At 38.4% G+C, this 27,174-nt stretch overlaps 1 protein-coding gene across 2 annotated transcripts in view; it reads left to right on the top strand.

Annotated features, from left to right (window-relative positions):
• Positions 1-34: 34 nt before the first annotated feature.
• PPP3R1 (protein phosphatase 3 regulatory subunit B, alpha) overlaps positions 35-27,174 on the top strand; it is a 37,441-nt gene continuing 10,301 nt past the window's right edge. The window contains exons 1-3 of one of the 2 annotated variants that reach the window (XM_072035304.1): positions 35-275; positions 2,334-2,369; positions 23,140-23,179. In XM_072035304.1, coding sequence (XP_071891405.1) covers positions 273-275; positions 2,334-2,369; positions 23,140-23,179 — 79 coding nt within the window. In that variant the 5' untranslated portion in view covers positions 35-272. The remainder of the gene's footprint in view (positions 276-2,333; positions 2,370-23,139; positions 23,180-27,174) is intronic. The other variant, XM_027453388.3, reaches the window with a different exon arrangement.

Below are 27,174 nucleotides of genomic sequence, written 5' to 3' on the forward strand. Positions count from 1 at the left end.
CCGGATGTGGGAGGCGCCGCCCCCGCCGCCGAGCCTCAGCGCCGCTCGCCCCCGCCCTCGCTCTCCCTCCTCTCCTCTCCCCTCTCCTCTCCGCTCCGCTCCTCTCCCTGCGCCGCCGTTGCGGGTCAGCGCCAGCCGCTGCCGCAGTGAGGGGGCAGCGGGAGCCGGCAGCGGGCCCGGCGGCGACGCCGAACAGGCTGACAGCGAGGCCGGGGCTCGGCGGATTCGCGACCGCGGGGGGGGGAAGCAACGCCTGACGCCCAGCCGCCGCCATGGTGAGGAGCCGAGCCCCCCGCTGCCGCCCCGGCGGAATATTCCAGGCTGCGTGTGAGGGGGGCGGCGGGCGGGGAAGGGGGAGAGAGAAGGGGGGGGGGATAAAGGGGGGCGACGGCGGCCGCTGCCCTGCCTCCGAGCCGGCTCCTCCGCCCCCGAGCCATCCACGTCCTCCGCCGGGCTTCCCCCTTCCTCCCCTCCCTCCTTCCCCGGGGGCGGGCGCGGCCCCCCCGCCGCCGCCCACAGCCGCCGCCTCGCCCCCGCTGGGGCTCAGCCCTTCCCTCAGCCCCCCTCAGCCCCGGGGTCCCTCTCCCTTTCCCCTCAACACCACCACCGCCACCCCCCGGGTCTCCCCTCAGCCCCCGGGGTGCTGTGGGGGTGCTGCTGCAGCCCCCGAGGCCGCCCCCGTTGCTGCGGCGGCGTTTTGCTGCTTGTGTGCAGGGCGGAGAGCTCCCAGCGCACGTAGCCCATGGCAGGAGCCGGGCGATTTTATAATGTCCACGGGGATTTTTTTTTTTTTTTTAGCTTAAAAATGCGAGAGGCAGGGGGTGTTGGGAGCCTGCGGGTGAGGGAAATGTGGGATGTCCCGGTGTGTGTGTGTGTGTGTGTGTTGAGCTGCTCTGCTGTTTTTATTTTTATTATTGTTATTAATAATAATCATGGCGATTTAAATTTCCCTTTTACTGCCGTAAAATTAATCCAGAGATACAGTATGGAGTCCTGTAGTATTTTACGTCGACACTAGGGGTGTCTCCTGCTTGCCACCACTGCCAAGAAATCAACGCCCTTTTTTTAATAAACATCTATCCTAGCCTAAATTATCCGGTACCCTGGCTTCAGGAAGACTCTGGCAATATTTTGGGTTTTTATAACTGGAGAAATGCAGATGGTTTAAGCTTTTCCATTCTGACCTCTTAAAGAGCGAAGCCAGCTGTTTATCACCATTTCACATGAGACCTCACAGGGCCTAGGAGCCAGAAATGGGTTTCCTTTTCTTTTTAAGCAGTGGGTTGCAGTCTCTGCTTTTAAAAAATAAAACTGTAGCCAAAACTGATGTGGCATACTCTTTGCATGTACACTTCAATGTCTTTTAGATGTGCATTTGAATAAATATTTTGAAACATGCAGAGGTTGGGTTTGTTTTCAGTTGCGGACTAAAGCAATGTATTTAACGAATGCCTTTACACACTCTTAGAATAATATAAGGCTGAGAAAAGAAGGTTTGTATTCTGAGAGCAAGAATCAGTGAGATTGAGCCTTGGAAAAAAAAGTTATGATTAGAAATTATGCCATAGTTTCAGCAATGCTAGTACTGCAGTGAATATACAGATGAACAGTGATAATGTGCTACACAGTGGTTGGGTTCATACTGCAGTTAGTTGGGTCTTTTGTGAAAACATTGCTCTCGAAGACTTGTCTGATGAGACATGCCGACATGCATGAAAGGAAAGAAAATGTTACTCGATGGTGATGTCCATGTGTGTATCGGTGACCTGTAACGAAACTAACTTTCATATATCATTAATTTTATTTTTTTCCCTCTGTTCTGCCTCAGCTGAAGCTACATTAGCATCTTCTGCTGGCATAACCATGCTGGTTATTACTTTGACTTCTTGAACGGTGTTTCTATATGATCAATTACCATGTGTAAATACAGATGCGTGAAAAAGGTGTTCTGAATATTATCTCCACCAGTAAAGCTGTTTCATTGCTACAGTAAGCAGTAACAACAAGTGGAAGGTTTTGACCACAGCTGTATCAGTACATTGTTTGACAGCACCTGATCTTAGGTACCTTGTAAAAATCATGCTAAAACTAAACAGTTAAATGATTTTGTTTCTTCTTTCAAATACATATTAAGTTGCCATTCTTTCAGTTTGTTTCTTCTTTCAAATACATATTAAGTTGCCATTCTTTCTACTGTTGTTACCTGTGGATGTTTGCACTGAAGGAGTTCACTTTTAATGACAAAATAGAGTAGAACTTGTTTCAACTGTTAATAACAATAGAGCAGCCCTTTTTTTGCAGTTTGGAGTAACTTTTCTTTTGTGTTCTTACAGGACCAGGGAGCTGAGAGCTCTAGTGAAGAACAAGAGGTGAACATATTGTTGTGTTCATAGTAGGTAGCTTAAGATAAACATCTAGTAAGTAAAAAAACATAGCTCTGGATGTTTTGGGATAGCCAGTTCTAAAATAATAACCTATCAAGCAGAGAGCATAATATGATGCATTACGTAATTCTAGAAGTAATACAGATGAGCTGTTTATGTCAGAGTTGGCTTAGAAAATACTACTCATAGCAAGACTTACTAGAAAAAGGTAAATAGCGCAGATGTTAATAAAAAATCTTGGATTTGATTAAATATTTTGTTGGGACCATCTGTATTCTGGTAGGTCCTCGTTTGTATCTAGCTCTTGAGCTTTATACTTGTAGGACGGAAAAGACAGAAATGCACTGAAGTCACCCAAACCATGTTACATAATGCACACATCTTTTTAGCAAGCTGAGAGAGTCTTTGGAAAATTGAGGAGACCAGTTTAAATTTGGACACTGCTGGTGCTAGACTCTTCTTCGAAGTTGTGACTCACTTGAGTAGTGGTGCTTCTGGCACTTGAGCATTTTCTCCAGATGAAGCGATTCATTCACAGGCTGATCTAGAACAGGGTTTTTAATTTATGGAATCCAAGAACCACCAAAACTCTTATTTTTCTGAAATGAAACAAACAAAAATACACCAGAAGACCAAGTTGAGTCTTTCTTTACTACTTATCAGTAAAGGTACTAAATAAGTTCTTGAAGAAAAAACAGCTACTCTGCTGCCAAATCGCAATTTGACTGCTATCATTACAAGCATTTGGATAGTCGTTTGAGTTTCGTGATCGTTCTATCTGTGCCTGAGTACAGACATGGATGGTAGGAACAGAGAGGCCATCAAGCAATCCCTCTGTTGTGTTGGACTTGCTGGTGGTCTACTACCACGGGTAGAATAATAGTCTGGGATTCAAGATGAGAAACTCACGTGTAGGTCTTAAGAAAAAAGTATGTGGTAGGCTTATTTAAGCCACTTTGATAAACAAAGGAATTTGTTGTGGCAGTAAAGGTTCAGAGGCTGCCTTTTGAGGCTGATTGGAATATTTGAGTTCACTTAGTTTTGTGATCTGCTAAGGAAGAGACTGTTGATTGAGGAGGAAAGAGACTTTTAAAAAATAATTATAATATTCCAGTGGAATCAAAGTGGAATTCTGTCTTTCTATGGTGCAAGGTGCTAACTTTTAAATCTAAGATTTAAATCTTAAAATACCCCCTAGGAGGGAAAATGGAGTAGTTTAAGGGAAAAGGATGTGTGATGGGCATGCCTCAGGAACTTTATTCATCTTCTAAGGTACCAGACCTAGCACTGATGCTTTAAGGGAGTGAGATGAATAACACACATATTAGGATTTTTATTGGTATGTTAAAGATGAGGCTGCCTTTTGCCCATCAGTGCTGCAGGAAAAGGCAGTGTCAGTAATCTGGTATTTCTGGGGAAACAAATAAGGCAGGTATGTGCATTTTAATGCTAAACTGTTCTTCAGTCTGCTTCTGCCTCATCGTTTCTTCATTTTTTATGTCATGTAGACATACAAAAAGTTGCTGAGGTGTAGCCAGACTAAGAAATATTTATGAATTTTTGTTGCTGTAATAATACGTGCTGTTAAGAAAAAGAAAATTAATCTAGCAGTGAAGATTTTGCAGCTTTCCTCTAGTTGGGTATTACAGCAGTACCTATCTGGCAGCATCATAGAAGAGATTTTTTAGCTGTAGGTATGCTTTATAGTGTTCTGCTACTGTAATTCGTAAGTTGCACTTGCGTGAGATTTTTCAACATTACTTTGATTTCTCTGCTGGTAAAAGAATTCCTTTCCTACTCTTTTTTTTACGGCCTGTGATTCTTGAAGTTTTGTTAAAGAAAATTGTATCCTTTCCTAAACTGTAAGTCTGAATGGTGATTTGACTGAGCATGAAGCTGTTAAGACCTTAATTTAGTTATAGGAAATGGTGACCAAAAGTTGTGTTCATAGAAGACTTTTTTTTTTTTTTTTTTTTGTAATTTGAGATATGATTTCTTGAAAGCCGTTTGCTCTTGATTTTCTTGCCCCTTCTCTGTCCTCCCAAGCCTGTTCTCCCTGCTCTGGGTAGTATCTTTTGTAAATCCCTAATAGGGGGAAAAATTATGCTGCACTATTATTTGTTGTTCACCAGCCAATTCATTTAGCAACACATCTCCCTATTTTTCCATCTTTTCTTTCATCTGGCTTACATTTTTTTCTTCTCCTCCTAGACTTGATTATTCCTGTGTGTTCCTTACAGAAGGACCACAGAGGCAAAGCGAGCTGTTTGTTCCCGTGCTTCCTACATGCTTGTTCTTTCCCAGAATCATAAGCAGAAATAGGGAAGGTGCTACTGTGCAAAGGCCTTGTCACGATCAAACTCCTCTGCTTCTGGAGGAGCAAGTACTGGAAGGATGGGGGAGTAAAGATGGGAGTGATGGGAAAGGGATGATGAGAGGCATGGATCTACATCAGAAGAGAGGAGGGAAAAGTACTTGCGCTTAAAGGGTAAGCAGCTGGAACCTTCTGTGCAGCGTATCTCAAGAAAATAAGTATCTTGTTTTACTTGCGTGTAAGTCTGGTAATTAAAACAGAAAAAAAGTTGGAACTCCTTACTTCTGGAAACTGTAAGAATTTTATTGGCTGACTTGATTGTATAAATTACTTACACATGTTCTTTCTTTCCCAAAGACCATAAGAGCTTATCTTGCAGTGCTGTCACGAAGCTGGTAAATATTGCCCTTGTTCTACAAATGCAAAAGGTTGAGGTAACAGCCGGGTAATAACTTATCCAAGGCCCTTCTTGTCATTTAGAAGTTAACAGTAATATGTGATCTGGGAAGTGGATAATGTGTTTCTAGTTCTGAAAAAAATGCTAAGTCTAAATCAAATGAACTGCTCAGAAGTTGAAGTCTTGGGGCTGGTGGATTGGTTTGCGTGCAGTCCTGAGGAATCTTGCAGTACATTGTCCGGTTGGTTTAAGGCATTTGGCATTCACTGTACCTGAAATTTTGGTCATATGCTTCAAGTGTCTTTGTAACCTTGTGTTAGCCATTTTCTTTTAGAGATTAGACTTAGAAATGCACCTTTTATATCCAGTGGAAGCTATTCAATTGCCTAGATGTCCATGGCCTAAAGTAATTTTAACACCAGCCATTTGAGAAAAGATCTGCTGCAAAGATGACTTTGCTGTGGTGAATGAAGAGGGACAGACTTGGATATGGACCAACATCTTTTCATCTGGCATAGATAGATATTTTAGTGTACGAGTTCAAGTATTCTGGGGACATTTTCACTGATGTTTCCCTAGATTAATTCTCAGTGAGCTTAAATGACTTGACATTCATGATTTCATAGTGATTTAAGTACGGGGCTAGAAGCATTATATACTGCTCTGACATACAATGTAACTAGATTCTTTTGGTCACCATGTGAAACCTTATTTCCTTAGTAATTCTGAATATCAAGATAAGTTTAACCAGAGTTAAACTGTGGCTTGTCTTCCTGTTCAGATGTTATAAGTTGAATGGCGAAAGTCTGTGCAGTGTTTAGTGTGGGAGGTGGAGGGGGTGTTCGGGTCTTTTTAAGAATAAAACCCACATCTTTCAAGTGAAGTCACTTTGGGGGTGAAAGTTCTTTTAAACAAATTGGGAAAAATATTGGTGACATTTAAAATAGCTTTCAAAATGCATAACTAGAAAATTTTAGTTTGGTGCCAAACTTTATTAAGCCTCTTGCACATACAGGAAGGCCATAAAAATGTTTTGTGTTGCTTTTAGATTGTACCTAGCAGAGCCACAAGCACATTTTTTATTATAACTGCTTGAGAAAACTACATAGGTGCTGCAAAGAGGCTGGAGACTGTATCTGGCTTGCTTGTGATTTCACAACTGGTTGAGCCTGCTATTGATACTCTATTCCACGAGTAGTGAACAGCCCCCAGTTATAGAAATAGCAATTCTTACCTATGTTAAGAAGTCTCAGAAGTCATTTAGATGCTTTGGATTAAAGAACAGCATTGCTCAGGAAGTGCCAATGAAAATCTTGGCTTCCAAGCTGTAAACAGGTTATGACAGCTAATACTCAGGTGAATATTTGTGAAGTCTGTGTTGATGGACATTTTTAAGCAAACTGTTAAGGCAAAGAACCGGAACTCCCCCAGTAAGCTGATATTGTGTCTATTTTGAAAAGCTTATGTAGTCAGCTTGAAGTTCACGAGCACTTCATATCATTGCCGAAGTTAGTTAAAGTAGGAATTAACAAATGGCTTCCCACAGTTTTAGCTGAAGAACTTCAGGGAGAGTTTGGGGGAGCATGGGGATGGAAGGGGTGAAGGGGTGGGATGGGATAGGAAAACAGATAGAAAGCCCAGAAATGAAAACCAGGGATAATGTGTTTCTGGAAAGAAATCAGGCTACTGGAAAAGTGGAATTCAGCTGTGATGTGCACAAGAATATGATCGTAGTTCCCCAGCTTTTAAAGATGATCCTTTCTTCCTTCAATATGTCTATGACAAATACAGAGGCTTCTTACTGTGTATTTTAAGTAGCTGGAAACCTTGGGAAAGAAAACCTCTGCTACAGTATTCGTACCTTTTCTGTCTTCTTATGTCTTTTCATATGTCATCTTGTGAACAGCTTCTCTGCATTTATCAGGTGTTCTGTTTTCATAATAGGTGGTAAAAGCCAGAACAACTGTTGTTCCACTGCTGACTGCATAGGTTTTGAATAGCATCACTGAAGCTGACACAAGTCACCTGAAGTCCCTCAGTTCAATGATACTGTGGTTAGCAGAGAGAACTTCAAAAGGAACATTTTGGAAACAAATTCCCTGGGGTTGAAACAAACTCCATGATACAACTTCAGACCCTTGAATTTACAAAGAATAACTCCTCATACTTGGTAGGCATGATGACTGAACAGCTTTTTCAGTGTTGTAATGAAACTTTCAGTGTGTAATGATGTTCCCTTGGGGAACTTTAATTCTGTATTGGGTCACTGCCTAACAAGCTTAACACCTTGGTGTCTGAGCAGTAATGGGTCAGTTTTGTTGGTAATGCTGGAAGGACACTTTGCGGATTTTACAGATCAAAGCTTGATTATATGTAGCCTGTTAAATTTTAAACAGCAAAAAGAAAAAAGCCATGTGAATTAAATAGACTTGATTTCTATAATTGACTTCAGTTGATTACATTGGCACTCGAATCACCGTATTAGGGGTATCTGATAAAAATCTGTTCCTTATATAGATTAGGGTTTATAATGCCAGCAGTTTTCCCTGCTTGGGAAGGCAAAGTGTTTTACTCAGAACACGAAGTTTGATTCTTCTAATAATGAAACAGATTAAAGCATTTGCACGGGATGTTGTTATATTTCATACAGTGTATTGAAAAATCAAGTTAATGACAAAAGTAATTTATAAAACTTGAAAGTTTAGTAAGTTAAATCTTCTGTAGTCATGAACATTAGAATGCAGTTCTCATGTTAAAACTGAGTTGCTGGAGCTTAGATGTGAAAAGCTTTCTTTTGAGAGGCCTGAGTTAGCTTGAAGGTGGTCAGATTCCCTTTACTGATGAGAAGCAAAAGGTCATGTGAGTAAAAGGGACTAAAATTGACAGGATGTAGCAGATGATGTTTTTTAAAATGTCAGTGTTGTATATAGTGGCAGCGCTGGATTGTTCTCTTAATATTAAAGATACCAGGAGAATTTGGAAGAGTTGGTCTGGGCGAGAGATTTTTAGCAGTGGCTTTATTCTGGGTTCTTTCTCAGGGGTATTGTTTAACATCTGTGCTGTTGTTTGTTTTGTAAAGTCAATTAATCCATGTTTCCCAACATCTCTCAAACAGCACTGAAAACACTCATTTTAAAATTAGAAGTGTTTTTATCACATGCCTCCATTAAGGCTTGCAAGCAGTAAACTTTAGAAAGCATAGCCTAGAAGAGAGAAGATGGGAAGCAGCAGAAAGACAGTAGTTTGTGGTTCTGTGGGTAAATTGTGTATGCGTGCACAGTTGTGTCAGTCTTCGGGGGATGGATGCAATTATTTGTGCTGTGCTTTGGACTAGGATGACTAGATTCTTGATTGTGAGCCTCCAGAGCAACTGGTAATTATTACTGGAAATCACTGGGGCTCTGCAGGGGTGCGTCTACTTGGCTTATTTTGGGAGACTGTGGACCCTATAAATAGCAGTAAATTTTTAATGCTGCTTTGTGTGTACTTTCATGCTTGCTTTTATGTGCATTTACAACTTAATGTTTACAAATCTTTTTTGGGACGGCTGTTTTTAATCTTACTGCTAGTTACAATTAATGAGCTTTGATTTCAGAGAGGTTGAAGGAATCTTTTCTTTACCAGGTGCTATGAATCTTTACAAAAATGCAAGCTAAAAGTAAGTTAGACTTGTGGATAATTCTTCAAACATCTGACATATCCATCATTGTTTATAAACTACCGAAACAGGGTTTGAATTCTCATCCAATCTGTTGAGTACCCTCATTTTATTAGCTTGTAGTAAAGGTGCTAGATGTCTGTATTTGCTACTGAATGGTAAATATTTGCATTTCCTTGTATAAAAACGTGAAACAAGTCAGTCACTGCCCTGCGGAACATAACCTAAAATATTCCTTCTAATTGTGCTCAAATATTATATCACAACTAACTCTTGAATGGATATCACCTCTCCATTATGATACGAAAAAATCAATATTTCATCCATCATTCAGGTCATACAAAGTAAACTGTGTCAGACTTTGAAATGTTCCTTAGCTGTGAAAACCTTAATTTAAAGTAGTGTGGTGTTCTTGTGTCTTACTATTTTTCAGTTTGCATTCCTTTGATCTGAAAGACTAATAATCATAATTGTAAGACTTTGGAAATACGCAGTGCATATTTTTCAGAGAATAAATTCTTAATTTGCTGGAGCAGCAGTACTAGAAATTCTGCAGATTCCCTTAGAAGGTGAGATGGTAATGCGCCCGAAGACCTATTTAATGTTTTGTTAAATTCTTGTTATTTTAATTATACTGGTTTTGATTCCTCTGTATTGGATCACTGTCTTGGTAGGGCCTGTTTTCAAACCATGACTCATCTTTATTCTTTACTGAATTAATTCTTCATGCATCTGTGAGTGTCATAAACCAAACCGGAGCTTGTTAAAATGTCTCAGTATCTGACAGCTGTAAGTTCTGATGAAGTTATTTTCTTTTTGGAAGGAAGAGCTAAGTATTAAGATGAGTTTTAACTATTAGAGACAGGAATACTGGAATACAGTCTTTTTCAGATTTTGTATATGAGCAACTGTTCTTCTTCAGCACAGTCTGGCTCTCCTTTGGTTTGCACATCTTGCTCAATTCTGTGTCTTTGCCTCCTTGTTTTCTTTTCTTGTCAGTTCATGAATCAAATCCTGTTTCTTTTCTGTTCTCAGATGCATGTCCTTTACTCAGTTCTTTGTAATGTTCTTCAGCCCTTTTTGTGACAGATCGTGAAGGACGTTCTATTAGTTGTCTACTTTCTCTTACCTTCTTTTGATATGCACTTTCCATTTTCTCTCTATTCTTCTGGCCACCCACAAGACTCTCATCTCATTTCAAACTCAGACTTCCATTTTTCACTCTAAGTGGTATCAAACTCTTTGTAAGCTGCTTAAACAAGGAGGGCTGATGACAGCATCTATTTCTGCAGCTTGTTTCTGTGCTTGTTCGCTACCATTGATTAAGTACTGTGCATTGACCTGTGTGACTTTACTGAAACTTTGAACTTTTTGTGGCATAGCCTTTGTGAATTGATGATTCTCTCAAATTTGCACTTAAACCTCCCTGCTCAAGGACACTTGTCTCTTTTAAAGTGTTACTAGGCTGTGCTACGCTGTAGAGTTGCATCAGCTTTCTTTTTCTTCTAGGCCCTCTCAGATCCATTTCAATGTATCTGTGCAACCGGTCCCATAGCCTTAACTTTTGCAGTCAACACAGTACTGAATAAACTCTTGAAATCTAAAAACTTGAAGTGATCTGTTGGTAGACAGATACATTGGTCACGTTGTTTTTCAGTATTTATAACCTATTTACTTGAATAGGGAGTTACATTAAACAGTAATACAAAGTAGAACCTTTAATAACAAGCAGTGTGCTATTGCAAGATGTAGAAAAATCTGTTATTTTTGTTTGTTATAGAACGTATCTTCGCTATTTTTTTGCTCTCCAAATACAATTTGCAGCAGTACAATAATATCTTATGTCTAAACCACACAAAAAAAACCGAAGCCTTTATAACTGATTTTCTGATACCAGTCTCCCGTCTTCACTTACACAGTTCAGATAAGTGTTTAGGGCAAGAGAACTTTGTTTTGGGAACAAATAAGTTAATTTATATGTTTGTCTGCTGTCAGAGGATAACATGCTCCACTTAATTTCCAGCTAGGTTCTCATCTTTCATATTTGCCTCAGTCTCGTACGTACTTCAGATATATCTGATTAGTCACAAGCAGGCCTGTAGCCTTTTCTTGCCAAAGTTAGGAAGATTTGTTTTCTCTCCTGGGAGTTCTCTGACTGCTATAGCTCACTTTCTGCTTTTGGAAAATCCTCTGCAAAGAGAAGTATTATTACTCCTTCCTAATGCTTGTAGCTTTGAGTATTAGTGAAAGTGATCTAATGATTAGCAGTTTTCTTGCTGCATGCTTAGAGTTATGGCTTTGTGTTAATATCTGACTTTGGTACAAGCAAACTAAGGTAGTTCAGAAACTTCAGAAGACTGGACCACTGTTAACTTTGCTCAGTTTTTTTCTTTTGTATTTGTATTGTCACAAGTCATATTTTTAAGAGGTAGAATTTTTGGTTCTACAGGTACTGAAAATGCTTAGCTATAGCTTTTTCAAAATTATTCCAAAAATAAATGTCAATTTCCAAACATAGTAACAAATAACAGTGATTTCCACAACATACTAGAGCATGTTTAAAAACAATTCAGAGGATAAAAAAACCTGCTTGTACAGCTCTCATTGATCCTGTGACAAGAGAGTTTGGTTGGAAGTACTATAGACAATAAACATTTGAAAGTTTTTTTATTTATTTTTTTATTTTTTTATTTTTTTATTTTTTACTATTTCTGGTAAATTTGGAGGGTGGTATTGAAATACCAGTTAACTTGGCTGAGTTTTTGCTCAGATTGTTCTTGAGGAGCTGTTTGCTAAAGCTCCCTGGCTTTTTCTTGTTTTTATAGTACCTGGAAGTGCTGAGAATTAAATTGGCATAATTGAAAGCAACCTCATGAGAGCATCTCTATAAAGCAAATTATAGTTCAATATGGCTTTAGGTCAAATTAATATCTTTATAAAAAGTAACTCTTCTGTTCCTATTTTCTATGTAGGTCAGCCAGTGATTAATTCTCAGTTTTGTTGGACCACTCTTTTAAGACTTGGAGAGGAAGTCTCGAACATTGTCACTTTTCTGGGAGGTTACTTTGTACAAAAACCTTTGTTTCCAGATGCTTACAGAGAAAGGGAGAAGCTGACAGAGCTTTAAGTACCTACTAAATATTTTACCTGCAAAGCACGTGTTTTGACTCTCCAGTTTTGTTTCATCGTTTGACAGGCTGTAAGATGCTAGATAATAGCTTAAGTGCAATGTTTTTTATTACTAGCTGAAATTGTGACTTCTATCCTAGTCTGTCCATTTTTTCAGTGATGCTTGTATACTTTGGCCTAATGTTGAATCAAGTCTTGTTTCCTTTGCTGTACAGGTTACTTATTTTTTCCAAATCGGAAGTTGTTATTCTGTCACACAAGTGCATGCAATTTACTGGTTGCAGTTTCTTGGTTTTCCTGTGTTCATAATCACCAATGAAGAGAAAAACATTCCTTTTTATAAGGCAAAGCTTTAAACCAAAGAAGATTATAAATCACTATTAATGGCCAATTTATATCCACTCATTTCCCTAAGGACAAGATCAATGTGCTATGCTTTGTGTGTTTTTTTTTTTGTTATATATTATCCTATGAAGTATAAGTTGTACTTGCTTTGGAAGGGATTTTTTTTGACATATTTGGTGCTTTACTGTCATTTCTTCACCCTTAACTGTGAAAATCCTGTGATACTTCAGTCACTTGTGGTCTTCAGTCATGTTTTTTTGCTTTCTCCCATGATGTTAATTACAAGCTTCTGCCAACTTTAAATAAATAAATAAATGCATTCCTTGAGATGCTCTATAAAACTCTTCAGCACAACTTTGTTATTCATAAAGATCTATGTAGTTTTCAAACGTGTCATTGATCAAATGTGTCATTGATACGTCTGTTTCCTTGTAGGCTTCTCTGTGTCTTTTACCGGGCTTTGTACTTGGATTACAACTTTTCTGGTTCGGCAGTGGGGTCTTGCTTTTGTTTTCCCTGGCATGTAGCACAAGGTATCCTTGTGTAAGGGCAGTGTCTTAGGGTGGGTTGGTGGGGCAACTCCCTTGTGTTTATCTTTTAAGTCCCTAAAGAAGGCTGCTGTGGTCTTTTTAGCTGTGGTCATTGAGTAAACTTCAGTAAAGAGCATTGTGTGTTTGTTTCCTATGTTTCTGTGATAGCATTCCTAAATAGAAAGGATCGTTAGCACAGTTATCTATCACTAGGTTGTTTTTTTTTTTCCGACTTTGATAATTTCTTCTATTTTCTAGAGTGAGGTGCTGTCTTTTTTGGACCCTCTCTCAAGATGTTATGGTGAATGTGTCTGAAAGAGTAGTTAGAGCCAGGCTTTGGAATGTGGGTGTATATCCTCATCTAGAGTATCAGTTTGGAATACAACCACTTAATTTTTGGACAGTGCAAATCTGATTTATTTTGTGGTTTGAAAACAGAAGTTGTAACTTGTGAGAAATCATTACTGTTTTTGAGAGCACATCTGGCTTGCCACTAGCAATTGCCTCTGTTTGCCAAGAGTTTTCAAGCCTCCTAGTGGCTTGTATAGTGGTCAACTGGGGAGAATCAGGGACGATATGCCAAGCTCTTCTGGATCTGGGGCTTGAACTTGAGTGCCTGGAAGGTCTCTGCTGTTCCCAGTAAACCTTGTAAGAGGTTTTATGGGTGCAACCAATATGTTAATGTAATCAGAGCAATTAAATTGGCATCTCATAAACTTCTTATGCCTTATCCAGTAGCTATGGAGGACCAACCTGTCTTACTCCAAAGACTTCCTAATGTGAACTCTAAATTGCATCAGAACTTTGATGTAGCAACGACAGAACCTTATTGTTCCCCTACAAAAGGTTGAGTTGCTTCAGCATCTTTCTGGGAAAATGTCCTGTCCTTGGCTTTTGGAGGATTCATTATTTATGTACTGAAAATTACAGGCTTTTGAGATTTTTTTTTTTTGAGACTGATGCAAGCTTTAGAAATGCTAACTCTGCAGTGATTGCAAAGCAGACTGGGTTGTTGCCTCTGAAGAGTAGTAGCTGGAAACTGCCAAAAGTGAAATTGTCTCACAGATCATAAAGTTACCACTCATGTTCCTGTCGGTATGTTTCTCTTAAGATTCATTTACAGGTCGTACTTAGGTAGGTTTCTGCAATGACAGATCTTGTTCTGTACGGGAGTTTGATTACTCATGCATATCAGGTTTTCATCTTCAAATAACGAGGATTATTTGTTTCTTTTCTTAATGTAAGGTAGAGGCAGGATTGTACCATACCTTGTTTTAAAAACAGCAGTATGTTTGTCTCCAGTGCTGTTAATCATCTCCCTGCTAGACTTCTTGTAAATGCTTACAGGGAAGTTCTTCATGTAGACCAGAAAACTTAAACATGTCAAAGATACAACAGTAGAGTTATATTAAGTTTAAAGCAACCCAGTTACCTTTTCAGGTTTTTATGTCTATGTAAACCTGCATAAGAATACATGCAGGGGTAGACACAATAACTGGTGTTACTGATGCTGACTGTACCCTCAGACCTGATGGATCATTTTCACCTGCAGGCTTAGGAAAAGGACTTTGCAGTAGAACTGTTCTGTCACTGATCATGCTTTCTGCTTCAGTGGTTTTGTGAACTGTTCACTGGCATTTCTGCTGAGTCCTTATAAATTGGTATGTCTTAGGTGACAGGTTTTTTTCTTGGAGGCACCTTTAGATTATCTGCAGATGAGTGTTGTGTGTGCATGTGTAGATATGATTGTTTTACCTTTTAAGATCATGAAAGCTAAGATCTTTTTCTGAAAGCTGTGCAGTTGTAATTATATTTAGATTTTAAAAGCTGTGATGTTTATATGAATATAAATCATAGTGCCTGCTGTAACTGCACAGATTTTCGATTGCTTTTTTGGTCCTGAACACTTCAAATTCAAAGAGGAAAAAAACCTACTTGTTTTAAATTTTAATACATATATGCTTTGTTTTTCTATCTTCCCTTTGACAGTAATAAAGCAAGAGGGCATGTTAAAGTTAAAGGTTGAACTTCAGCTCTGCTCTTGATTCTTTCAGTTTTCCTGTCTGGTCGAGGTTTTGGCAGCAGCAGCTCTCTCGAATATCGGGTTCACTTCTTGCTTCATTGGTCTAGGGCTTCCCTGTGGTATCCTAGAATAGCTACTTGCCTGTGATGGCCTTAAGCCATTAATATCTCATTTTGGAGGAGACCCCTGGGCAGTGTAGGATTTAAAGCATAGCAGAAGTGACTGGCCAACTGCCAGCCAGAGGACAAGTGGCTTCCCTTGAAATGACTGGCAGAGCCTGAGCACAGCCATGACTGGTGGTGGCTGAGGAGTGAACTGCGGCCTTACCCTGAGACCTGAGCCATCTTCCTGGCCTGCTGCACCTTGGAGTGAGGGGGGTGTGTGTGGAGGAACCTGATATACAAGCAAGAGGACAGTCTTCTAAAGAATCATCACCTGTTTCATCGTGAACAAATCAAATTAAAAAAGGTGTCAAAAATAAGTTTTTCATAATACTAATTTTTTAAATGCGTCCAAGTGAAGTGTAACACCTCTTTTTGCATTCGTGCAAAGAACAACAATGACAGAATACTGTAACAGCTTTAACCTGACTTGATCCCTACAGTAATCCCAAATCCAGCAATCCCCTTTGCCTTGGTTCATTATCTCTGATGTCTGCAATTTAAATGCCATGTTCAAGAATTAGGTATTAATCTTTTTTGAATTCCTTTGGTACTGAAGGTCAGAGTGTTTTCTTTAGAGGCAGGATTAATGAATTCTGGCTTTTTTGTAGATAACACATTTTAAACCTGAAATCTTCCAAAGGTAACTCAAGCTGCATTTTTTCCTAGCAGTGCCCGTTTTTGACTGCAAAATGCTCCAAAGGTTTTTCTTGATGTTTGCTGTTGGTCAGTGCTCAGAGGAGATGCTGAGTTAGCAACGGCTGTGAGACCTGGCTCTTGGAACTTTGTAATTGTTTCGGTTGTATTAAGATGATTAAAAACTGAGAGCAGGAAGTTCAGAGGTTTATCAGAATTCAAGCAGCTAAACTGAAAGTGTTGAGTGAAGTAATACCGCAGCTACAAGGAATGATGGTTATGGTTGTCAGTGGGTATTTGAGAGGTCACAGTTGATGCTGTGGTCTCAGAGTGGAGTCTGTAGCAAATGCAAGAGAATAATCTTTTTTTTTTTTTAATCCCAGATGAAATGCCTGTTTTTTCTCTTTTAGATTCAGGGTGTGTGTGAGGGAGAGAAGATGTTACTGTCTAAGGCATTTAACAATTCAGTTCTTATCTCAGCCCTTAAAAATATACGTAACAGTTTCTTCAACTACTGTAGAATCAATATTTGGAGAATATTTCTGTTTGAGTAAAAAGTAGAGGAGAGCACATTAGCGGTACCTTGGCAAATTTAGAGTTGAAAAATACATACTTTTCTGCATGAAGATGTGAGCATTATGTGACAGCAGTTTTCAGTTTCTGTTTTTCTTTATTGTGGGATGCATTTGGTTTAGTGTCCTCAACATGAGAAGCTTCAAGAACTTGGGTTGTAGCTGAGTCAAAGAGATGGGAATCATTAGAGAAATTCCTAAATAAAATAAACTTTTGTACTAGAACAAATAGCCTTTCTGTAACTTCTATTTCTCATGCTATTTTCCTAATAGGCAGCAGTCATAGTTGGGAAAGCAAATGCATCCCAAAAGCACTTGTTGGAGGAACTTAAAAGCAAATGACTGAAGTCTGGTTTTTGTTTTTTTAACACTTAGGGAGCATCCTAAAACTTGATTGGTTTTAAATCCATTCCTTATCTCTGTATCCCTAGGAGACTTTTCCTTTTATGACTTTTCATAGGAACTGCTCGGTACAGAGACTTTTGGTCAATATGTAACTTCATAGTTCATTTCTGTAGATGTAAGTTCTGTAGACTTTTATTTCTGGTTTACTAAAGAATAAGAAACAAATGATGGATGCTAGTCTGTTTAAAAAAATATATATATTTGCTAACAAAATCTTGCAAAATCTTTTTGGTAAAGACTACGTTCTGTTTCTTCCATGACTGATACCATTCTATGAATTCAATATTGATGGTAACTCCAGCTTTTGTTAATAATCATTAAATTTTTAAAATTTGGAATTTTACCCGGAGGAGAGCAGGAAAGTACAACTCTTAAGTATCAGATGAATGCCAGAGTGCTTTACTGTCACATTGGGGGTCTGTGCTACTTACTGGGTACCAATACTGCTGCTTCTGTGATTTTCTTTCTTGCCTTTTTTTCTTCCTCCCTTAAGTTTATTTTCTGTAATTTCCTGCTTGTCTGGATACCCTGTAAGAATTCCTTGCTTGTACTTCCTTGCTGCTTAATCCCTTCTGTTGCGCCTGTGGATAATCTAAATGCTCACACCAAAGTGTAATGTGGAGGCGGGATCTGACAGTCCAAATGCCAGAAGAGAAATGAGATCGTTGCCAACTTCCAGGTGCTATATTGGACTTCTGGATGGAGAAGACGCTGGCCATGAAATAGCGGAGGGATTCTTCTACAGCTTTGAGCACAAAAATGAGGGGCGTAAGCAGAGCTGAGGCTCTGAAAATACAAATTCTTGCGAAGGTTCCACGAGGCATGTTCTGAGTTGGGTTCAGCTTGGAAGTAATGCATCCTGAATTTCTGTCCTAGTGTTTTAGTTCCATGAGTAGAGGGTAGTGTTTTAGTTCCATAAGTTGCCCCTCAGAAGAGTAACAGGATTTGTGGATGGCCTGGAAAAATAACGTAGGATTGCCAGTGCAGTACCACTAGGTGATACTTCATTTTGGGAACTTACTGGGGCAGGTGTCAGGCATTTTTATGCATTTCTTTAACTCTTTCTGTGGGTCAGAATCTCAAGAATGAGGTTGAGAGTTTGGAGTAAACAGTGAAGCTCACTGCTCTTGAGTTGCTCCAACTTTCATGTATATTTTTAAGACATTTGATTTCTTGTCTTGACTTCTTTTTCATCACAACATCAAACTCAAAATTCTTATTGTTTTAAAAGGACCTTGGGGTAGATTTATTTGTTCAATATTCTTGGAGAAGTGCTGGAGAGCTGCTAATTCTGAGCTTGTGTTTGGGCTCTGTCTGGAGGACTTCTATGGAAAGCAAGTACGTTGCTTTTATATGAAGCAAGTACTGTGTAGCAACGACCAAGCTATGTTAAATGTTAATGTCTACATTTTGGCAGTTAGTCTGCCGTATTATCAGCTCTTAATTTTAGTCATTGTTTTCCGGTAACTATGCTGTGATATCCCAATTTTAAGTAGACTTTTTTTTTTTTTACTCTTAATGGCTGCAATGAAAAGCTTAAAAGGTGGCTTAATTACCAAACACAAATGCTGAATTTGCTGGCAGTCTTATCTATGTCATTATCACAAGCAAACTCATAAAGAAGATCAGTAAGATCTTTTTCTTGACTTGTTGGTCTTTCTGGTATTACAGGCTCCACTCAGGCTAAGACACAACTTCTGTATGTTGAGTAACTTGTTTAAAAACAAAATAAAACACAAACCCTCATCCATTGGATTTAACCAAGAAGTATATTTTTGTGGTTTTTGAGTGGGGTGGGTGATGTTCTTGCTGCTTTTTCCAGTTGTACCTTACTCCTGCTTGTCTTGTTCTAAGCCATACTTTGCTGATTTGTTGGGGTGTCTACAGAAACTTTGGGCGTGTCTTTCCTCTGTGCTGTGGTAGGCTCCTTGTAGGTTTTCATTGCTCTCATAAGTCACATATGAAATATACAAATTACAAAAGGTGAGATCTTGCGTGTTTTTCTGACCATGAATTCAGATACTTGAATATTAATGTGTCTTGAAGCCTCTAGGGCTTTGTCTGAAACTTATTTTAATAAATATTTAAACCGATGTGGATGTGTGGCATGTTCTTCTCAGGCAAAAGTTTTTGCAGTCTTGGAAAGAAACACCATTTGTCTTAAATTAGCTTGCCAATTTGCTTGTTGGTTGTTAATGGAGAATACAGTGCCAATCTATGACAGCCAAAACTCAGGTAACATGTTAAATAATGGTCATTTAAAACAAACAAACAAAAAAAAACTCTTCACCAAGCTGAAAATTCATCATTAAAGCTATGAAAACAGCAATATGTGGAAGATGAGCTTGGAGGAGGAAGAATTCTCTGTAAGAGGTAGTAATTTTCATTAATTGTTAATTTAGGTGGTATGGAGAATAAGGAGAAAAGACAGAGAAGTGCTTTGCTTGTTTGTGAAGGAGGAATAGTTCTTTAAATGCTGACTACAAGCCTCTGCTGTCTTAGCATTTCTGTTCCTCTTCACTAGTAGTAAATGATGGAGAACAGCTTTTTATGTAATTTGATAACTGAAATTATTTAGTGCAGTTTTGCTTTCATTTGTCCACAGCTTTTTGTCTTTCAGTAAGATGAAGCTTTCATAAACATGACCTTAACTAGCCTGCCGTGGAGGAGCATGTACAAAACTGATCTCAAGAAGAGAGAATGATTAGTATTTGAAATAATTGCTGAAGAAAGGAATCAAGAAACATATATTTTTTTTAATGGATAATATATGGGAGAAATAAAGACTAAAGGCCATTGGGTTATCCTTAATCAGTAAAAAGGCAGAGCTGCCAAAAGAAGAGAGATTAGTACAGAATATAACTGCAAAGCTCACTTTTTTCTTAAATGAGCAAACTACATGTCATACAAACTTCTGAAATTGCTTCTGCGGTGTGCTTTGATTCATCTTTAGTGAACTGATATTTCTGCAGCATTCAGAATTCGGTCAGCTTTCTTGTTACTAGACTTAGGACTGTTCCTTGATAGGTAATTATATTGTTTAGGAGTCATGATTTTGCTGGTGGTTAATGAGGAAAGAACTTGCAGGGATTTAAGAGTGTTCAAGAAGGTCTCAGGACTGTTTCAAAAGGAAAAGGATTAGAAAATAACAGTTGTTTTCCAGCCACTTGTTTTAATCGCGTAACTCAAGAGAAAAGAGTTAAACTCGAGCAGTGTGGAAGTAATCCCCAGATGCAGCTAGGGAAAGCATGTTTTACACTAGGTGTAGGTGCCAAATAAAGCTGGTGGGGAGTGTTGATGCTGTACGAGCTGCATTTCTTCTAGAGGCTGCGTCACTCATCTCTAAATGTGCTAATATGATGTACATGACAGGATACTCGCTTATGTGAGGTATGCTAAATATATATCTGGCAGGAAGTACTAATAATATAATGTGGTTTTTTAATTGGCAATCTTGGAGTTTTGTCAGAACCTTTTACGCTACACATTACAAGTATCGCTGCATCAGAGAATAAATGACAAGCCTCTGTTTGGAGATTTTACAATAACTTTTGACTTTATAAATGAGTATCATATTAAAATTTTAGAAATAAAGTCAGTGCAGTGTTGATTTGCTGAATAAGGTTTACAATTATAAAATGTGATAACTGTCAGCTTTTCTGTTAGCGTGCGGAATCTAATATTTTCCAGCATTCTGTAGAATACTACCTGGTGTTAAATCTTAACCCTGCATTTAAACCATACAAATAACAATGTGCACCCATTTTTTTTCCTTTTCTTAAAGGGCACATTTGATACTTCATGAAGTTCTGTAGTTGTGCTTACTTGCCTGCTTGTTTTAAGTCATTAAGGTGGATGTTGTTGTAGGCCTTAATCTTACCCACCACCTATCTGTCATTCAACAGCAAGAAAATATTCAACCTATTTTAGCACTTGTGTTTGAGGGCTTATGTTTCACTTCATGCTGTCTGAACACATGCTGATTGCATCTGGAGGCAAATAAGGGACATTTCTTTACTGCTTTTCAAAATGCAATGAAAAATGCCAGCTCCCAAGACCAAATCATTAAACTCATCTATGAGGAAAAAGTCTTTGGTACATTGGAAAACCTTTGTGTTTGTCCAGCTCACAGGTGTGTAAACAGGAATCTCAGCCATGGCATGAGTAGGTTGAGCCTCTATTCTCATGAAAAAGGGGAATTAAAACATTTTTGAAAATCTAGTGGATTTTTGGATTCTCCTGTGGAAGTGAACACAGCATATCAAAACCAGGTAACTACTTTTTAAAATACCCTATTCAAATACAGCAAATACTGAATAGTCATATATGCTTTGCACTGCTGCTCATTAGATTTTTCTAATTTTTTTTGTAGAGATCCAAGTTTCAGTCCTGGATAGGTAAGTATTCCTAACATTTCTTGTTAGCATTAACTATTTCACAGAAAAACTAAACTGAAGTTGAATCACTTTTTTCTCTACTCTCCAAACAATTCATAGACTACTTCATGTAGATAACTTGATTATGGCTTAGCATGTGCATCTAGATGTATAGTAAGACTGCTTATAAACATTATACTTAATTAACTGAAGAAAACTACTCCCATTTCCTTCCCAGTTTTCAGAAGTATTTTATGCTGTTTTAGCCAGATTGATTTCAGTGGCCTGCACTAGAAATTAATTTGTCCCAACATCTCAGCAAGTATGTAAGTTCCCAGAATAGGCTTTTAATGTAGTTCTGATTGTGTATTTGTATGTGTATGTGCACAAGTGCACTGGTTTTAATTCAACTTTTCTCCTTTAATTTGCAGCCTTCCAGTCTGGTGTCTTTCTTGCCTCTTCATGGCCTCATGTCTTAAGAGCAGCCTAGCTGGATCCCCTGGTTCCTGTTTCTTCTCGTTTCAAAATTCTGTTTTCCCCAATTTTAAATCCTGTACCTTTTTATATTCATATATATACACTAGGCTTTTACTGCTTGTTTTGGTCTTCACTGGTTTTCTAAGACTTTGGTTGGGTTCCATCCAAGATTTTCCACGTGGCACCGTTCTCTTCGATTCCCAGCTGCAGTGAAAGAAGTTTCTCTTGCAGAATATCTGTCATGGTTTTTAGGTTTAGGGACCTGACTGTTCCCTCCCTGTCAGTTGACTTGTTTTAAGTAGACATTGGGGAAGATGTTAAGGCTCTCTTCTGCTACTCTACTTATAAAGCAAGTGTATGACCTTTTTTAAAGAAGTAAGAAGACTTGTGTGTTATGGGGACATACGGGTAGTGAATGTGTGTTCTGGAGGCAAAAAAAGAAAAAAGCAAACAACACACACAACCCAACACATCTCTTCTCAGACATGTTTAGATTCATGAGATGTTTGTTCTGCCTCTTTCCGTCCTTAATAGGAAATGCAGTTGCATGCTTCCAGGCTAAATGTAGTTCTTCTCTTTTTTTCTTCTGTCAAGTAATCTCTTATTTGTGTATAATTTGCATAATTTTAAGGACTCTTTCTGTGCCAGAGCTCAGCTGTAGAATCCCTTACACTCCACACCAAAAGAGAACTGCTTATGAATAGAATGTGTTCTATATTCGTCTTAAATATGTTTTCTTCTATAAAACACTCCCTCAAATAATCAAATAATTTTTGGGAAGGTCTGGTTGTGAATCTCTTCGGCTACATTGTCACTCCTTTGCTGACCGAATCCACATAAATATTAAGTATGCGTGCATTGCGATCTTCTCTGGCTCCAAGGCATTTGAGGAAAATTACCAGCATATACATCTACTGTCTTTTGGAATTCATGTTATGGTAGTTGTGGTTTCCTCTTAAGTTCTGTATGTTTCTGTATGATTTAAGTTCAAAGTGACTGTACCCCCATAAAGTTTTAATTTTTGTTGCTGTGGATATTGTAGTACAGCAAGGATTTTAAATCTTAGTGTTTAACTTTCCATTCAGCTACAATGTAGGAACACATTAAGATACAAAATAATATTTGAATGTCAAGTTAATTTCTGGACATGTAAACCTCATGTTCCCATTGCTTTTCCTTTGTGAATCTTTTGGGGACGGGGAGAACATACACTGGGATTTTCTTCTGCTAATCGGGTAAAGTTTGTCATGGCAATTCATAAGGACATGTATGTTTTTGTTCTTAAAATAAAATGGTAAAGCAGCTTCCATGTGTGTGAAGTCTTGAAGTTAAATCCTATCTTAGCTTGAAAAGTGGCATTTGTGTAATTTGGAAGTAACTGGCGACTTCAGTTTTGGTTTTTACAATACAGGGTTGAAGGTACTACTGTGTATCATGAGGACTGCTGATATTTTCATGGGAATTCTCATCAGAGGGACACATCAGTGGTTTTATATTGCTTTGTATATTTCGGTAACATAGAACTATCCAAATAAAATAACAAGCTGGTGTTGTTGGTTTACTGTGTGTGTGTATGTGTGTATATATGTGTGTGTGTGTATGTATATATATATATATAAAAATAAATATGGATAACTTGTATTACCCAAGATATTTACAGTATTGAAACTTAAAATAGTTCCTCGAAGTGAACCTGGGAATAATTGCGGCTTTGTTCTTTTTTGTGTTGCAGGGAAATGAGGCAAGCTACCCTTTGGAAATGTGCTCGCACTGTAAGTTTTTTTGACCACTACATTATATTGTTACAGGATAATATTACTTGTGTACAGCTTCTTATGTGAATTTACAGAATTTGCTGCTTGAAAAGTTAACGCAGTTTATACAGTAAGCGCAACATTTAAAAGGTGAAAGATTGCCTTTGGAAAATGTAGGCTTTTGCTGTTGGACTGATTTTTTTTTTCTATTTTTCTATGGACTTTATAAGTTTTTCGTACTCAGGTGTCCATACAATGAAGCGTTAACTGGTAGTTCAACCAGTCAGGCTTTTCCTTGGGTCCCAATGCCAGTTTCTCAGGGCTGTGGAACAGCTTGTGGCGCAGTATGTGCTATCTCAGGAGCTAAGTATATTGCCTAGGCTGTCTTGGCACCCTTGGAGAAAGAGAGGTTGAAGCTGTAAGAGGATTTTTTTTCTCCCCTTCCTGTGTATGCTTGCAGCCAGGCATTTAGGTGAGAAGCCACTTAAGTTGGTGTTATTTGCTTTTGGCCATGTGACAATAAAACTCATTGCTCTGTCTCATGAGGTTAGGCTACCCTGTAAAAATACTGAAATACTTCTTGCCTAAAGCTGCCCAAAGAAAGGGCTGTCTTGTGAAATGTCCTGGAAGCATTAAGTACATTCAGCATATTTTTAACTGTTTTTTTCCTTGACCATTTCAGTTCAGCACTAAATCATGCATAGGCCTGTGCATGTATGTATGAACTCTTAATAGAATTACTATTCTTTGGTTAATTGGTTCCTAATTTGAAGATTTTTTTTGTTTAAAAATAAGAATTAACTTCTAGACTAGTTTCACAATGCTAGTCATTGAATTCCAGCTCTCATCATAAGTCAAGCAGTAATGTGAAAAAAGTAGATGCAGAGGCATCTTTTTCTAAGTGTTTTTTCAGAGAAATGAGGCTTTTGTTAATAACTTGCAAGTCTGCAATGCCTAGTGCATGTCCATGTTAATTAGTTTGTCATCAGCTAGCAAAGACTTGCAGGAGCAGCTTACCCACTTCACTAAAGCACTGCACAGTGGTGTTATGCTCTCAATCTATATCTTAAGTAAGTGTATGTGGGTAGAACTTCCTAGGCAGTGAAGACATTATCAGTCTTTTTCTGAATCTTGTATCTGCTTTTATGCTACTGCTCTACTGGTCAGATTTTCCTTAGGGACAAGTCGACCTTTGAAGATTTTTATTAGCCATATCTCTGTGTGAGTTGTAAGCAGTAAGTTGCTATTAACTTTTAATTCTGGGACAAGCTGTATTTATTTGTGGCTACTATTAACCTAAAAGTTCATTGCTGAGCTTGTTTACCCACTTCTGTTGCAGAGGAGATGATTTCTGTGTTATATTCTGTGGTTAAACAGTATTTTGAGGATATCATGTAAATCTGAGGTTTTGCATGATTAAAACTTTCTGCTCTGATGGACCTTCTCACGGTAGAGAGCGTGTCACTGCTTGTCTGGGCAACGCGACTACAAACAGTGGGGAAGATGGAGTTATTGTAGAAGTCCCTCTTGTTTGTGACTGGTCTCCGGAATGGTTGCACTGTGCTTCAAGATTCTGCGTGCCTGAGTGAAGTGAAAGATCTAGGGATTGAGGGCCACAGGTACAGACTGGACAGTGTTCTTAAAGATCATTTGATAAGGATTTTTGACTGGAAAACTTCTGGGTGACTGAAAGCAGTAACAAATTTATGCTATTTTCCTGGTGGCAGGGTCATAACCCCCCTACCTGGCCCTGCAGTCACTGCTGTCTTGGTGTCAGATTTTACAAGAATTTTGTTTTGAACTTTGCAGTAATGGAAAGGAAATTCAGGATATTATGCAGGGTATGTATACCATTAACAGAATACTATTATTTTTCTGTAGGTAAATTGGCATTGCAGGATTTCTTAAAAAAAAAAAAAAAAAAAAAAAAGTTACTTTCTTGGCCATGCTGTTTGAGAAATTACTGAAAATCTACTGCTGTTTCATATGGAAAAAATTGATTTGAACCAAATTGTCAAATTATCCACAAGAAAAAAATATAGCAAAAAACTGAAGAAAACGGTTTTGTATTTATGTTTTGGTTTTAGGTTAAGGAGACTGGTACCTCTTTTCTAACTTAGAAATTGTAATTGACACATCTGAAGTCATGAAAAGGATTAGACCAGCTGCGTGTAAGCATATACAAGACAAGTGGTTGAATGTGTTCTCAAGGGCGTCATCTTTTTGAAATTTGATCTCCAAGACTGAAATGGCTGTCTTGGTTGCTGCTCTGAAACATTATATTCCTGCACCAGACAAGGCTGTGGCTAGACCTTCAGCAACAGCTCTCACCTCTGTTTTATTTTGAGATCTCTGCAGTCCATTCTTATGGAAAATGTGTAATTTTTTTATCTGGAAACACTTCAAATTTAGTAATGTTCTCTTTCTATAAAGCTTTTTTCTAATGTTTCACAAGCATGTTAAAGCATTAGAAAAGTATTTTTACTGTTATTTTAAGAAGTGTAATACAGGCTTTCTGTCACCATATTTTCTCTTCATTTTTTCTTGTTATGAGTTAAAGTTAGTATTTTAAGAGTATCTGAAAAGCCAATCTTTTATGTGCATCTTTAAATATTTAGATAAACATTTAGATTTCAGAAGTGGACCTCTTTGCTGAGATGTACAGCTTTTCTCAGGTTAGTGCACTGTGCAGATGCCTACATACGTATCGTGTATCTGCAACAATGAATGCACAGCACTTTTGAAGACACAAGCAGTTACCCTGTTAAAATATCACTGAATCTAGTGGATTTTAAAGAGATGTGGATTTTAAGGTATTCTTTTACTTTTGGCTCTCATGTTAATAGAAAATTAACCATGCAGGTGCACCTTGACTTTGACTGGAAAAAATAACACTAAAACAGATTTTCTGAAATAATTTGAAGTAGAGTGCGATGCTCTTCAGATACGCTTTTAATGAGGCTTTTTTGAATTGCCACTTGAATGCCTTTTATAGTACTACTTGAGCATCAGTGATGTGAATAACAGCTTGAAATAAACTTATTTTTTAAAATGCTTTATGGATTATCTTCTCTGCTGTTCTGTGTTGAGGAAAGGAGTGGTATATTCAATAGTCTGTGGCAGCATATTAGATAGTGTTCAGCCAGAAGATAAAACTGGTGTACTCTAAAATGGAGTTACACAGATCTGTTAGCATGTTGTTTCATGGAAGCATGTAGTTCTTGTGTTTTAACCTGATTCGTAGCATTTCTAGGTGTATGCAGATGAGTTCAGAATATGAAGCAGGTATTGTTGCCTCTGGAATTGTAGTACTTGCTTGGAAGAGGAATCTTTTGGAAATACTGATATTTCTTTAATTAAAAAGGTGAATGAAATAAATTGGATTATGAAAAAACTTAAAACTGAATAACTTGATATTTTTAGAGGGTTATGAGCAAAGCATTCTTAAGAAAATCACCAGGTATAATTCCTGGCTAGTTAGTATCTTCTGTAAGGCCAGGCGTGAGCGATAAGCTGATGGGATATTTTTCTGTGTAAAAGCCATGGGAAGCACAGAGCCTTACATCAGTGGCTGAGCAGAGCACAAAAAAGGCCAACTTGAGTTTGAGGTTAGAGGAACGCTCGCTGCAGCCAGAGCTCAAGGAAGCTCAGACCACTGTGATGAGTCACAGGCAAGCTCTGCCTCAAATGATGTAAACAAAGCTTGATCCTCCTTATTCTGCTCAGTGATGTTATCACCCTGTTTACACTTCAGTGGACTTGGACCTCCTTGGATTTCCCAGTGTTTTCATCTCTATCCTGGTCTCCTGAGCTTGAGTCTTGTAAAATTCTGCCTGCTACTGCCACCATCAGTCCTTCTGGCTCAAATACCTTCATCAGGATTATCCTATGCCTTGCATTCCTGTAGAGCTTTGGGATGTTTGTGTGAGCATTAGGTTGCCTGTAAGGAGACCTTAGAGAAGAAGGAAAGAAGTATTTTTGTTCAGCCTCTGATAACTTAATTCACTGCTCTG

This window comes from Anas platyrhynchos, chromosome 3, assembly GCF_047663525.1.
Source record: "Anas platyrhynchos isolate ZD024472 breed Pekin duck chromosome 3, IASCAAS_PekinDuck_T2T, whole genome shotgun sequence".
NCBI classification, from domain to species: Eukaryota; Metazoa; Chordata; class Aves; order Anseriformes; family Anatidae; genus Anas; species Anas platyrhynchos.